The 17,014-nt window shown below is 31.8% G+C and overlaps 1 protein-coding gene across 5 annotated transcripts in view; it reads left to right on the top strand.

Annotated features, from left to right (window-relative positions):
* LOC119077633 (homeobox protein cut) overlaps positions 1-17,014 on the top strand; it is a 121,688-nt gene that overhangs the window by 46,456 nt on the left and 58,218 nt on the right. For all 5 annotated transcript variants that reach the window (XM_037184847.1, XM_037184848.1, XM_037184849.1 and 2 more), the window contains exon 2: positions 7,574-7,960. In XM_037184847.1, coding sequence (XP_037040742.1) covers positions 7,574-7,960 — 387 coding nt within the window. The remainder of the gene's footprint in view (positions 1-7,573; positions 7,961-17,014) is intronic.

The raw sequence follows: 17,014 nt of genomic DNA, 5'->3' as shown, positions 1-17,014 counted from the left end.
TTCTCCATCAAATCTCCTTTATATGCCCCCCCATCATACCCGCTCCTTTTCCCATATCCAACCAATAATATGTATGCACATATAACTTATACCGACATATTACATATATTATAGAATATATATGTATGTTCGGAAAGGAGTAGCATCATCTCTCATCACAAAATCCCCCATACCAATGTGAATGTGGATGAAAAAAATTAACCACCCACACGTTCGCCACCCATCCTTTTTACCAGATCGAATGTGTTCTTCGCATTTAGTATATTTTCGCCATATTTGTGTATTTTATATTTTATATGTTTATACACCATCATCTATTCGGTGTTCCATGATTTTATAATATGTGAAGAAGAGAAGGGGGTTGGAAAATAATTTTAATGTCTAATATTTGCATATTATTTATGGCTATACTCTTGAACGTCTGTTTTTTGATTAGCTTTTGAAAATGTTTGATAATATTACAAGTCTTTTTTTATCCTATATTCGGTTTGCTTTTCGTATATATGTGCTGCCGCTGCGTTGTGTTCCGAAATATATTATGAAGGAAGTAGTGAAATAACCAGATAGATAGTACAGTGAAATTAGACTCATTGTTAGCTCGTTCTGGTTTTGTAAATTACCGGCAAATAGTTTTTCGTCTGCGCTGGCATTTGATAATTTACTTTTTTTTTTCATTTTCATTTTTCAAACATCAAACGCCAGATATTTTGATGTCGTTGAACGTGAAATAATTGAATTAAAATTGTTTTTGCTATTTAATACGGCAAAAATGTGAACGTTTTGTATACTTTCACTGAGTTGTACAAGTTCGTTGAAAAGTCATATACATGTCAGACATGTTAATAAAATGTAAAACATTTCATAATATTAAAATAATGACGCGCTTTTCTTCGAAATTTTCCCATTGATTTGACAGTTATTACAATTTTTCTTTTCCGTTTCATACACCGAAATAAAGGGGTTGTGTATCAGCAAATTGTACATGTATGTGAACATAACATATACCCATAATAAAACATCATTCAAGATCATTTCTCGTTGAATGCATGATTTGTTTTATGTCACATGTGATACATCAAAGATCCACAAAGTGTCAAACATATTTGCGAAAAAAAACGTTATGTTTTCGCTATGTTATGTAGGGGTTTTTATATTCATAAAAGTGGATAGACATAAAGGGAACTATTTAACGTAATGTTCGCTAAAAGGTTACGTAGATGGAATGTTATATCATACGTATGTCAAATATTAAGACTATTAAAGACCGTATGGCCGAATTCCATTGTATATAGCTTCCCCACGCTTCCCTCAGGGTCTATTATTGGTAGATTATTCGTTAAATTTCAGTATTATTCGTTAAATTTCAGTATTATTCGTTAAATTTCAGTAAATTTCAATAAATTTCAGTAAATAAATCTATCAATAATAGGCCCTGGCTTCCCTTCCATAATCTTTTGCACACAACCACCTTCGATTTCAAATTTCAAACATAGAAACAACCATACGAAAATCCCCAACAATCCAGATACAAATAAATAATACGAGTGATTAGGATGTCATATCTAACCAGCCGGAACAATACCCGGGCCAAAATAAAGAATTCCAAATGAAAGTACGGCTCGTCTTTCATAAAATGATTTTGTCTCACGAAAGCATAAAATGTTATTCAAATGTAACGACATCTCATTATAAAGGGACTGAAATGTAAAAACCAATCTATAACAAGACTTAATGAAGCAAAATAATCAAGGCATTGATAAAGACACCCTCATCCGGCAAATTTTGTGTATTATATATGTATATTCCATGTTAATTAACTAAAAGCTATATTCGTATACGAATATTATATCCCTTTTCAAAATCTATACACGATACCTAACGATAAGATGAAGAAATACGTGCAACCCTTTTTTCGAAGCTTGATTTAAGTCTATGTTCGATGAGTTTTGCTATCGATATACACATTGTATATAATATCTATATGGGTGAATGATAACCCAGAGAGAAATTATTTAATCGAAAAGTATCATTCAAACACATAGTAAAGACACCCAGCAATATCTTTCCTTACAAAATATATATTTTAAATAATCGGTTCTGGTGATGTACACCGAAAAACCACCATTCATTTTACCACCCATTCAATCTATACTCTCATCTCACTTCTCCCGAAATAAATCGGTTGAAGTGGATCGGGAATTTTTGAATGTGTGTCTGTGCCTCTTCTATACAAAATTTTCCAATTTAGGGTTTGCCTCATCACTCCATTCATGCTTGAATCAAAGCTCGATACGATTTTCTCTTATCTTTTTCATATATTTACCAGCATGCCAACCCTTTGTTTTTATCGATTTTTGACTTATAGACGACCGATTTAAAGGTTTTTCATTAATCAAAAATATTTCAAAAGATTTCACGTGAAATCCATCGTTGGCTTTTGAATGTTAATTATGGATAAGATTATTGCGGATGGATGAGGTTGGCGGGCAGTAGCAGGAAGAAGTGTACACTTCTGATACAAATTTAAAATCAGAAAATTAATCTTCCGACAGAATGAATTTGATACAGAAAAATATTTTCCATTTACATTTAAATTAAATTTAACCAAATGTTTTAGTTCCCACGGAGATAAACAGTCAGAAAATATCTATGCCGTCAATTTTGTATTGTCTCTCTTTACGTACAACAACAACATAACATATCAAAGAACCCATTCTGGCAGACAAAGTTATAGATTCCACCCAGCACAATCCTTCCACCCAATCTTCTCTGTCTCTATACTGATAATTTCCATTATGGTTTTCAATTGCGCAAAGTATGTGTTAAACCATACCATCGTCAAAAATTGAAACATTATATACCAGAAAAAAGTAAAATACGAAACGAAGAAAAAACGTTTCAGGATTAAGAAAATAAATAAATGAGAGAAAAAAAAAGACAAACATCGTCATTCGCCACCCAATACGAACGCCCAATATCCTTAGAAATGGCATGAAACGAGAAATCCATGAAACGAAATATCAAGAACGACGACGATATAAATTGAAGTCAATTTTTGGATTTAATTCAAAGCAAAGAAAAAATCTTCTTCTTTTTTTGCTCGACGTATCGGATAAGTTGAATAAATTTTCCATTCAATTTCGACATGCTTCTTGGAGCATTTAGGTGCTTATACTGTGGCTTCTTGTGTTAAAAGGCTCTTGGTCATTCACCAATAAAAGTCATTTGAATTTTCGATGCTTTTGAGTTTTGGGTTGAGAGGTTTGTGCCATTTGTCGCATACTGATTAGGGAATTTATAAGAAACGTTGAACCGATCAAGTTTAAATTTGGATGCCAAATTGAGCATTCTCAGATACAAATGTTCAAAAATCGTCTTCATAACATTCAATTCTTCGTGACGGTATTGATGCAACTTCTTATAGTTCGTTCAACTCTTTTGAATCGGACAGAAAACACAAAAGACTGTTTTTTTGTCGTGTAGCACACAGAAAGAGCTTTAAAAATATATTTTTTTGGTGCATCACTAAATTTAAGCATCCAATCCCTATCCAAACGTTAATCCAATTGAAAAAATTTATATTTGAAATTTGAAAATTCATTCCACAATCGACCAACGAATGAAAAAAAAATCTATTGAATTCGTATTAACGCGCATATGCTTCAAAGATTATTAATTGAACAAAAATATAAAAAATATTTCAATTGAATTGTAAGAAGATTCGTGTCCATGAATCATTATTCAATCTATATAGCAAACAAACATCTCAATTTCCGGAGTCTATTGTATTCGTTTATTGCTATCAAAAAGAGAAGAAGAACCGAATTCATGATGTGTGTATAGTAATATTAAAGTTGTTAATAAATCCATAAAGATATCTATATTCCGAAAATGAAATAAGGAGAAATAAGACTTCTCGCGTCCAACAAAGAAAACTCATAATCACATAAATAGTAACAAAGCAGATACGGTGGTGAGGAAGACGAACAAAAAAAATGTCTAAGTTCTAGTGCACAAATTCTTATATTATGAAAGAGCCATGATATAATATGTGCGTTCAAGTCTCATAGAAAGGGAGTTATTGGTTGCTTTTACCCACTCATCACGGTTGAAACATGAACCATGTAACGACGACTTTCATGTGTACGCAATAGCCTTTGTAATTTCGTTTTTTTTATTCATTTATATTTTACCAGGTCTTTTCTCGAAATACAAACAAGTCGTAAGTATTATATTTTTGATATTAGGCAAACAATAAATAAAGATTTTTCTATATCCGTTTTAACAAAAGATGGCATTTAATATTCAAATAGGTTTGTGATTGAATCTGTTCAGTTTGGATAGAAGTAAAGAAAAAAAAACTGGAAGGAGAAAAGAAATAATAAAAAAATCAACAGAACTGGTTGAGCTCTGAAATATATTGATGGAAATATGGCTTCTGGTCTTTTCAGACTTTTTTCTTCGTCTTTCGTTTATTAATTTTTTTTTCTCATTAGGTCATTCGTTGTAAATGGTGTTGATGTTTCAATATAATATTTTATGGCAAGCTTGAGTGTCAATAAAATATGTTTTGGTAATTTCTCGTCAAAAATGATTCGTAGAAGTTTTATGATAAATTTCATTATTCACATTGTGATAGCACTTAAAGATTAGTTGGTGACATGACACTTAATAATTTGATATTCAAAGAAAAATTTCGTTAGATTTATCGAAGAACAATATATTCAATCTGTGAAATAAATTGGTTCCCTGAAACCTGTATTGGCAGATGTGTGAGTATATGAATACCTGAAATTGGCATAGGAGTCATTTCTTACGAAGATAGTTGATTACACGATCTATTACATCTTTCTTAATGAATTTATGAAATTCGAAATATGTTTTGCCGGTTATGCAACTTGTACTTGTCGCCAAGGACTAAAATTATATTCAATCAAATTCGTTGCAAACCATATCGACTTCTTGTACACGCTAGAGATCGCATTCAAATTGCAAAACCTGTTTGAAAAATCGCTTAAACTACACTGTCGTTTAATCACAATTTTTATCGAAACCCATATACTCTCAGACTCAGACAACACTGTACTGAATAAGAAAACTAAAATTAACTTATTCTTTGTGCTAAACAGAATAAAACCAAATTAATTAAATTAATTATTGCTTATGCGAATAAATCGACCGTATACAATATAAGAAAATGTCATTTCTATTTAACGCCATATCCAATTTATATGAGTGTCGTTTGATACTGTTTGAATTTTCGAAATTGGATTGTTGGATTGTGCTAGGAGAATGAGCGAATATATATCCACACAGTGAATGCATCGTCCAATACTTAATAGATTCACTGAGAGAGTGATCTATTCGAAGATGTATTATAATTGCATATTACTGGTGTATCCACATAAAGTATATGTACATGGGGTACACAATCTTGTACGATTTGAACTGTATATAGATTCGATATGTGTGTACAAACTGTTATAATAAAACTCGAACACTGTGTCTTTGAGTATTTTATATTATTTATAGAGTGTGTCGAGATAAATCAAATTGAATTATTAGAGTTTTGTCTTTGTTGGAAAATTTTTGCTTTAATTTAATTAAGCAGAAAAACACGAGCGACAAACTGAGGTGAATGATACTTTTTTTGTGTTGAACATGTGGGATTACTGTCTCGTTTTAAATGAGAAAATGTTATTGACACAGAAAATCAATTTGTTGAGTCAAAGCTAATCAATCGCGTCATACACATCATAATAATCTAAGAAATCGAAATAAAAAATTCTCACACACAACCTACACACATTATTTTATTATAGAAATATTCCCATCACTTCAAGCCAATTCAATGGCGCAAAGTTTGAAATATAATAATCAACTTAACCATATAACCATTCATTGATAAACTAATCCTATTCACAAATTATCTTCGAATAAAAAAAAAACAAAATTATTTTCCCAATACGAGTTACATTATATGCATATATAAGACAGTCGGATAGGTTTGCTTATATGTCTGTACCACACGGTTTATAAATCCGAAAAAAACCCGTAATGTCTTATACATCGAAATGGAAAATCGGCAAAACAAAATCCCATTGTGTGTTGTGTATATATAAATCCATTGAAATTGAATTCTTAAATTACACAATCATAAATCACAAAAGATGATATTATTCAAATGAGCATTGATGTCTTTTCTCTCCATATTATATTATATCCATCTCTCAGCCGAAAATAAAAGACATGACTGGGATGTATACCTTCATTGATGTGTTCATAAATAAAAATAAATAAATAAAAAAAACGAAATTAATTCACTCGTAGACGTTCAACCATTCATAGTGCACGATTTATTTAAATAATTTCTTGAATGATTGAATGATTCGTTTTTTGTTAAATAAAGTATCGTGAAAATACAAATTACATCCGCGGAAGCATCATTGGGTTTTTTGGCAGTTTTGATTATCTATATTGATATCACCGAGAAATTAAACTCGTTGCTTTTTTTTCGCCATCTGACCGGATGTTGATATTATTGTCGGCGTCAAATTTATGCCAAGAAAATTCGTTGAAATTGTATATAGAAGTTGTACATAACCCAAGGATTCGCGGAATTAATATCAACCGATCAAGTCATTTCTCATACTGAACGAACAAAAACAAAAGATTCAACCCGTTTAAAAAACTCAATTGACGCCACACGAAATGAACCCCAGTCATAGGTTAACCAATCAAGATGCGACATTTAACCTATATTGGTTCCACTTAAACTTCAAAGAATTTTTTTCTGACAACCGTCTCGTTGCGAATAAGAAAAAAAAAATAATTCGAAAACATTCTTCGTCTCGTCTTTTCTCTGAAGCAAACAAATATTTTTTTCGTATTTTATTTTATTCACCGACACACAAGAAACAACAGTAACATATTGATGCATAACAAATTTAAAATTCACACTGTTAAGCATGATTCATGATCATTAAAATAAATAAAACTAAGTACAATATGGGCAAATATAAAATATGAATTAAGAAATTCGTGTTCATTTCGTATACAAATAATATTCAATAGGCTCGATGTGTCTCTTCCATGCTATAAATATTCGTCCATATAATACCCGTGATAATATAATGAATGAACAGCTGAACTTTTAATAACCGCGATCATCTACAACTCCTCGTACACATACACATATTTTGATGATGATACTCTCCATACTATGTGCAGTGCATAGCATATATAGATTGTATGCCATGTAACCATAATATTTCTTCGATGTTTCAATTTTCAATGTTTTCACAATGCTTGGCGTGGATGCCATATGTCATGGGGAATATGAATGAAAATTTATAAATTGGCATAAACCGATCGTAGCTATAAAATGAAAATTGTATAATGACTCAAAACTGTCGTTAAAAGATGACTTTTTTATGGCTTTGCTTTCGGTTCTTGGAAACGTATCGTTTATAGAATTTTATTACCCGCCAATATGATAATTTGATTTACTATATTTATCCTGTGTCGATCAATTAAACTGATTTCGGATGTTTTTTTGTTTATCTATTTACAGAGAGCAACTCTAGCAGAAAAAGAAGTGAACACATTAAAGGAACAACTATCATCGAACACAACAACTCCAATAAATTCGTCAACGCCAAAAACGCCAACACTAACAAACGGCATACCGCCACCCCTATCATCGCCAATATCGGCCGATGATTGTAGCGTACATAGTTTAAGTAGTAAATCGATAAACAATAATAAAATAGACGAAATAAATGAAAATAAAATGGAGCACAGTAACAGTACGCCCGATCAGCACAATAACAATAGCAGAGGATCGCCGAATGTTATGGAAAATCAAAAGGATGCGAGTGGCGGAGATTTGGCATGCAATAATAATAATGGCAGTACGAGAACGTCGATGAGCAACGATTGTTCGACAAAGGACAAAGAGGTGAGTTGAAGTTTATTTTTAAACTTTTTGATGACCTATCGCTGAAATGAATGTTGAAACAAATGAAGTAGAAGATTTTGTGTTTAACACTAGACGTTACTATGATCAAAAGAAGTAACAGATTTAGTGATTGTACCGCTCTTTTCTGACAGGTTGCGATTCTCGTCAATAAATTTACCTTCCAGTTACAGAATACTCGTAATTTTCTTGATTGAAAAATAAATTTCATTCCAAGTTTGACATTCAACTCTATCATCGAACATGTAACCACAATTATCTCAATATTCACTTCATTATCCGTAAAGTATGCCCCGTAAACTGAACACGTTTCTTAAATATGTGACCTGTCACCATTTTCCATTACTAAACACTTTCAAATATGGATACGACAACAATTTTCCCAGATAAGAACAATAAAACGAACGCTTTTCATTTATATATATGGTAGTACTAGGAACCGAGCCACCCATCTTATGGAAAATGGTATTATCGTAGAGAGAGAGGAGACACACACCACCACCACCACCACAAATAAACATATTCTGAAGCACTTTTCAAAACGTCGAAAGATCCATATCTGGCTTCAAGGAGTAAATAGTTGCATATTGCAAAGTCGAAAATGTCAAAAGCAGAAAATGCGCGCTAGGTGTATCGTATCATATAAATACACAAATTTTAACCCGTTATATATATACATATCGTACAATGTATGCGCTTATATGTTCATTCAGTTTTATTTATTACGAAAGTGCTGTTCTATACCATTTTCAAAAACCATATTCCATTTTCTATAGTATTTTGATGATTTTCACTCGATTATATTATGAAAATGCATTTGGATGTAATAGCAGAATGAGTTTCTTTGGATGGTAACCTATCTACACGGTGGTGGGGGTAGTTTACTTTCAAGAATATACATTCAACTGTACGTATAATCTAACATCAGAGGAATGGCATTTAAGTTCCAATGCTTAAAATGAGTAAAATTATGATTATTGTGTGTGCGAGGGCAATCGTTGTTAATGCTTTTTCGGGGATTGCTTCGAATGTGTATATATGGGGGGGTTATTATGGATCTATATATCCATATGGTAGAAGGTGTGTGATTATGTAGCATAAATTATCGCTACAAACGAAGAGAAAACTATTTGCATTATGCATGTTGTCGACGTTGTTTATGATTAACAGAAAATTTTCCAAATGTTAGAGTTAGACTATAAAGAGGACCGTTGAAAACAGGGGGTTTTCCTATATTTGGAATTCTTGTCTTGAATAAATTTGTTTGGTTTATTTTTAAGGCGAATGGTATTACTTTATTGCTTCGAAAAATTAGTAAATATTTTTCACATGAAAATTATTCACTTGACTTAAAACCGACCAAACAAAAATTTTCGACGAAATTTTTTTCTTTTTTGAAAATAATTTTCCACCATTGATCACATAAACTATGTTAATTTGCGATGAGGAATTTTATAAAATCGTTTTGGCTTTTGATCTTTATTAATGATAAAATGGGTTATTTATGTAATGAGTGATATGACATATTTTGGAATTGGTTTATGGTTATATTAATGGCTACAGGAAATTTCATTAAATAACGCCCGCACAATTTCGAGATTTCGAGAAATAGATTTTAAATTTAAGATTTATATTTTGCGATATTGAATCGAATTGAGTTTTTTTTTCAAATTTATTTTGATGAAATCGTAATTGGCTCCAATGAATGACAGATTGATTTGATATGGAATATGAAAAAAAAAACGATTTAATTAACAGAATTCGTTCGGCAACTGCTAGAAAAGATCGTGTTGGCATATACATAGTACTCATGGCAAAAACCCACTTTTTGACATTTTGACACTTTTCATCAATATTTATACTTACTGTACTGTACAGTATAAAACAAGGTGTCGATACATTAGCCTTTGAAAACCAACAATCGTATCGTCACATAATTATATAGAATCTTTTACTTCTTTTGTTTATAGTATTGTCTGATTACTTAACTACGTTTCACTATTGTAAACGAAGACCATAGTGTCATTTCCTTTTTTGTAGTTGCTGACGACTGCATACATTTAGGCGTTACAAAAACGTTTCATATCGACTGATTGTAAAGCCAATGAATATTCAAATGGTGTCATTCATATCTACAGGACTTATTATAAACCCCTTCCAAAAAAATGACCTCTGAATTTTCTAATCCTCAGAAACTGTCCATTTCGATTCCCTCTCCCCGATTCCATTTATCATACAAAACGTCCGAATTAGAAAATTTCCATTTTAACAAACTAACAAACCTGACATCCCATCTATATCTAATAAGGAGATTACCAAAACCATAACAAGTGTTTTTGTCGTGTAGTATGTGTGTGTGCTTTAGGTATAAGGAAAACTTTATCGGTAATAGATAGCAAAAAGGAATGCGAAAAGATGGAAAATGTTCGGTTTTGTTTGAAATGGAATATCGGTTCTAATTAGAAATGCTTTTACTTAATGGATTTCCTATTAATTTAACTTTGTTTAAAGAGGTGAAACAGTTTCATTGGAAGAATCAATTTATTTATGGTAAAGATCTAATGCCAGGATAAAGGACTGGAGCGCAACAGGTTGATTACCATAAAATTATTTAAGCGATGAAAGTCAGCAGCAGCAAGTTTGGGATTTGAGTGAATATGTGTTAAGGAGTTTGAGGTAATTGTCAACGATGTTTTTGTATCTAAAGATAGAAGGATTCAGGCAGACAGTGTGGCTTCTGACGTTGTGGTGGAATTCGAGTTTCCATTTCCTTCAACTTTGTTATAGTAACCTTCTCATTTTCGCATTTTTTATAAATCTACAAGTATCAGAAGAAGAACATTCTAAGTGACGTGTATTATTTTAACAAAGGGCTTCGCAATTACATCATCGAAACAAATCGAATCTCATTAAGACAAATACTGCACAAGAGTCACAAAGCAATCGAACCGTATTGTATACGCATCCCCTTGTCAACCTAAGTAAACTCGAATCTAGCTTGTTGATTCTGAACAGAAAAGTGAAATAAAAAAAAATGTTCACTTGGAGTTCACAGAAACCCCTACTGAATTGTCTGCCGGGAATGATATCTTACGAGTCATTTTACGCAATGATATGACTCTACGACCCTCTTAAAGAATTTCGTTTTCTAGTATTTGCTTTTTTATTCAAAAAAGCGATCACAGTCTGTTATTATATTTTGTTTCCAAACAGAGTTTCATTTTTACATTCTGTGCTCCCCATTGGAAAAAGGGTCTTCGCAAATCACGTGCACTTATACAGGCTATTCACTGGGAGAATATAAAAGAATCCAAATCATTCATTCAATGGAAAATTCTTTATTTCAATAAATTCCCCAAGATGTAAGCAAATTTTAGATGGTTGTTTAAAACATCAAACCCCAAATAATTGAACAACCGAAAATATTTCCTTAGAAAAAGTTACGATTAGGTATGTTGTCGTTGTCTATTATTTAAAAGACTCGGGAGTTTACAGGGGTAATTATTGAATGGAACAAAATCTATCGTAGATTTTCGTCATACGTAACAAGTTGTACGGAAAGAATTAACTTTTTGAATCATTTCATTAAGAAAAATATTACCAACGCCTATTGACAACAGACTATGTAAGATAAGAACAACAGAGAAGGACCCTTTCTTCTTATGAGATGTACCGGCATAAAGTTTTTTTTCCTCTCCTTCTGCTAAGCCCCAAAGTTCACAAGAGTGTTTATTCGACTCAAGCTATTTATGCAAAACAGATCCGATCATTTTCGCACCGATTTCCTCTCAATCAACCGTAACAGTATAATTTATTTTCCATACAATATATATTCACATTGAATTTTCCACGATTTTCCACCCCAAATAAATATTTTTTTTTCTTCCGCGGTAACTTTCCTTCTTCATTCCGATATATCTTACAAGCAAAAACACATCTTATTATTGCACAATCCTTTGTTGATTTGAAGGGATATTTATGTCATATTTTAAAGGTTTGTTATTTTTTTCGTCGTGAATTATGTTGTTTAAAGAGTGTAGTACTCGGGCTGTATATATAGAACGACATCGCTTATAGAAAATATTGGTGAAAGGAAGGGCCATGGATGATACAGTGTAAATATAGATTCTTATGAGATTTGTTTATTGTGTTTATTTTAGAAGTTTTTTTTGTTAATAGAGGCAGAGTGGTTTTTTAGGACAGAGATTCGAAGACGGGGAAAAAGGGTTCATAAGGTGTGAATGAAAACTTTTGTGTGTTCAGAATGATGGGGAAACTTGTTTGATTTTTTTATTGAGGAAATACTTTTCGTATTTATGACACTTTGTTGTGATTCTTTCGAATGATTTTTGTCGGGTCTATTAATTTGCGTTCATATTACGAAGCTAAATGAAGGGAAGACTAATAGCGTTACGATGAAAGTGAATACAAATTTTTATGTAAATTTACTCATCGCCTTGAACGTTTGTTTTTTGTTTTGTTTTAATAAAGTGAGACAGACAAACCAATTTAATAAGAGATCACGATGTGTTAATATATGCGCCATCACTGTCGAAACATCTCTCAATAAGCTATAAATAAATCCACCTTTTACCCAAATATAATATCAGTGGTACTTGGTGTCGGTACACACATACAACATTTCGTATAGAATTTCAATGCATAACATGATGCAGCTGTTACCGATAAGTCATTGCCGAAAGGTAATTAATTAAATTCGAAACAATGTGAAGATCTCTCCCATTTTTATTTTCAGCAGAGACATGTTCGTAGTTTCTCGTCTACACCGAGACGCGCGTTACATTGTAAGATCTGTAAATTGATTTCTCGAGGAGCGTTAAAGGAATTTAGTTATAATTAGAAAATTAGATGAAATTCAATTGGGATTTAATTAGTCTATGTGTTGTGTTGGCTTCCGTTTCAGTCGCTTTTCTTTTCGATGTAATTGTGAATGGGATTTGTATGGTATGGGGTTGAGATAGTTTGCGACATGGATTTTATTAGAAATTCAATTCCATGTATCCGTCGAAGTCCAGTTAAAAAAAAAACAATCATGGTCACTACCTTCATGCGCTTGTATGTATTACAACGTTACAGCAATTAACAATAAATCCAACCCAATTATCACACCTCATGTCATTATCCTGATGTTACGCTTGCCCGTGATTGTTTGTGATGTGTTGTGGGGTAGTGGAAACGTAATGCTAATTGGATCAATTTTAATTGGTTTCCTTTATTCAGTAACATTTGCGGATCGCAATCAGTTCGATGGTTAAGGAACATTAATTTTCTTTCTCGTTGGATTTGATAGGGGTAGCGAATGGGTTAACATAATTCCGAATTGATATTCATAAAGGCAAAAAACCCAATGCAGTAGAATGCAAAAGTCTTCCGATTCCTTATCCTATTTTCTATTTGAAATTATGGGGGCATGATTTGTTTTGTGTTATTTTATTTATTTTTTTTTTCGTTCGTACACAAAACGAACAGAACACACGAAATTACCAAAAAGTAATTAACAATTTTCGTAATGTTCCTTTTATTTATTTTTATTTTCCTCGTAATTTCTAATTAAACATCGTATCAAACACAGAAATCTAGACATAAGAACTGCAATAAACCACATGCAACTTGAATTCGATTTTGTTTTTAACATCACTACCCCGGCGCGGGTAGTTAAAATGAGTTGTACACAGCGTAAAACCTTAAATATTCAAATCAGCGAAATATATACCCCGGCTGGGTTGGTTGTTGTTGTAGAGTTCTTTTTTTCGGTAATGTAAATTGCCTAATGAATTTATTTAAAATATTTATCAGATAGCACACTGCTCAATCGGGCGGTCATAGTAACTATGTAGAGGTAGTCATGTTCAACGAAAAGTTTGGAAAATTTCATGATATACATAATACACCGAAAACAACTATTATGGAGTGCAAAACTTTTGTCTGGCGGTTTGGAAATATTTTTTTTCCGTGAAAATTTAATTGTGAGCCTCATTTCATTCCAACAATAATTAGTTGTAACGGCCTATCGAATCAACTCCTCGTCGAACAACGAATAAACAGGTACATCGCTGATGTTTCCTTTGTATTCGTCAAGCAAACGCGTTAGCAATCAAGTAATGACAATTTTAAATAGTAAAAGTTCTTCGAGTGCAATTCAAATTGTACGTTTTAATCAAACGTAAAGTTTTGCTTAATTCAAAAATGTAATTGGAAATTGAATTGTGCTCGGTGTGGTGTTAACGAAAAAGTAATTACAACACTGCATTCATTAGTCGAGATGCATCCATTTGTGTAATGTATTTTCTGAATAAAGAAAAATTTAAGTCGAAGTCTTGGTGAAATAAGTGGTAAAATCTTTACGATTCCGTTTGGTACATATATAAATGACGATTCGATTCGAAATAATAATACAGTCATCCGTTTTTCGTGTGTAATATAGCCGATTTTCTTAACGCATCAAGGGATTTAGAATATGTTATGTGTGTGTATATAAAGAATGATGTATTCAAATTCACATTATAAAGAGATACACTCACCGATATTATTTTTAGAATCGAAGAAAACATTTTCAATGTGTATCTGTCCCCATCTATAATTTATAGCCGCATATTACATATATTTAGAAAATGTCAAATGAACCCTATGCTCATAAATTGTGTTAATATAAATTTATAAGAAAATGAAAAGCGAAAAAAAAAAATATTTTTCTTGTGTGTGGCGGTTGGTTCGTACCAGACCTTACGATAAAATAAAAGAAAAATTATTTTTAACAATTTATTGAAGTGAATATTAATATATTTCAAAATATTGTTATGACTGGCGGTGGTATAAACACCGTATATAAACTGTATCTCCATCTTCAAAGTAGCTAGAGTTTCACATTTAGATGTTGAAAGAATTGAAGCAAATATATTTACAAAATCACTCAGATTTATCAAAGAAAATAACCATCAGCGTCGTCCTATATCGCATTAAGCAGTTGCTTGTGGAAAACATAATTCAATTTTTTTATCGGTTCGCCTTCGAAAATTGTAGTTATTGTCTATCCATTAAAATAATTTTTAGTTTAAAACTATACGAGAAATGCTTAATGCACCCATAGAATGAATGGTAACTTGGGAAAATGAGGGAAAAAAAGCTCTTTCACTAAACTGTAATTTAAAGCCGTTCGTGACTCATTTTCTTACGAAACGAAATAACCCCTTCTTCTCCGTTCGGTTTTTTTTTAGTAAAAACGTTTGGAAATTCATAAAAACATACCCTACAGCCCGCACGTTTTCGCCATCCAGCTATATCCTCTATATCATTTCGCATTGTATTTCAATTATGGCTATAGATATACTTATGTGTACAATGCGATTTTATATTGCCCCGCTTTAAAACCAAAACTGTCGACGGAAATTTTTATCGCCGAAACAAATCTTTCCGAACTATTGCACATTTGTTTGGTAAATATTTTTTTTCGGTTCGTTCTTTCTTCAGTAAAATACAATAAAACAAAAATTTAAAATGTAAAAACTCAAATAATAATTATACGAAAGGAATCACATATGGGTTGATGTGTTAGCCAATGTTGTTAGTTTATCTGAACCCATTTCCATTGAGACTGTGCTATCTACTCAATACATTCTTATGCAGAATTGGTAGGGTTTTTTTTCGGCCAAGTAAATAGTAATCTAATCATTACAACATGATTTGTTTGAGTGAAATGCAAGCCAAGTCAAATGCAAACATGCAATTTTACACTTATAGATAAAAGGGTTGTGATAGTGTAAAAACAATACGGTTGCAAAAGGTATGTATAACAATATTTGTATATGGTAAGGCTCTTCCGACCCTGTCTGCGTTCCATAAAAACAATATGCATTGACTCATTTCGGATTTTATTAAATCGTGTTTGATATTGGTATGGTTAGGACAGACAATCTGATAAGTCAAACACACACGTTTGATATGCATACACACAATCACAATAGTTTCGAAGGATTTAAAATATTTGTTAACGTGTTATGATGGCCAAGCTAATTTGAAGTGAATATTGCTAAATAATGTCCAGCATACTATTGAAGTCCAACTAAATTCATTTTTTTTTTTCATTTACCAGTTTCCATCATTAGCATCTTAAAATGCCATATCTATAACGACATTTACAGACGTTGTTCCATTTTTGTATTAAATGTTATTTTTAGTATAACTAAACCCACTGTATATTTATGTCCCCATGTACTATCGCTGGTATTGACTATCAACTCACAACAGATCCGGTATAGGCAAACTTTCCGGTCTTTCTCTGATACGATGCACATTTAACGTTATTTTGTTGTTTTTTTCCATCTTTCATTTCAAAAATGGATATGAAATGTCAATGAACAGAAAGTGTATCATTTAAGCATATAGAACTCTTGTAATCTACATGTAGAATTTAATGATGGAGTTACTCGTTCAACTGTTCAGCTGTTGGATTTATATGCCAGTTAAGAATTGATTTTTTTTTCTGAATAATTTCTTTTCGATCTGCGAAAGCTTTTTATTCTTAAATGGATTTCTATATCTGATGCTGAACATGAGATCAACTTTTTTTTTGGTTCTGTGTGCAATGTGCATTTCCCTTTGACAGATCTTTTAACCTCGACTCGTACTCTAAAAACAAATTTGTCCTATAAATCAGTTTTAAAAATATTTCAATTGCATTTCATGCAAAAAACCATACCAAGCCACATGATAAATGACTTCTTTTGAATGCACTTTTTATGCACACTTTGTACAGCACACAAAAAAGTCATCTGAAAAACATTTCATTTACAAAAAAAATTATTTCTCGCATTTTCTCCGTTTCATTATTTTTTTGTTGTTGTTGCTGTTCTTGCTGTACAACCACTCACAATATGTTTTCTCATATATTTTATAATTATAAATTTTCCAATTACAATATCCTCTTCTATATTACCATATTTCAATGCATTTAAATTCGAAATTTTTGAAACGTACAATATGCACCATTCCATTTAAGAAAAATTCTAAGAAAATTGT

The sequence above is a fragment of the Bradysia coprophila genome, unplaced genomic scaffold, assembly GCF_014529535.1.
Source record: "Bradysia coprophila strain Holo2 unplaced genomic scaffold, BU_Bcop_v1 contig_24, whole genome shotgun sequence".
Lineage (NCBI taxonomy): Eukaryota > Metazoa > Arthropoda > Insecta > Diptera > Sciaridae > Bradysia > Bradysia coprophila.
This window is presented reverse-complemented; position numbering and strand designations above follow the sequence as displayed.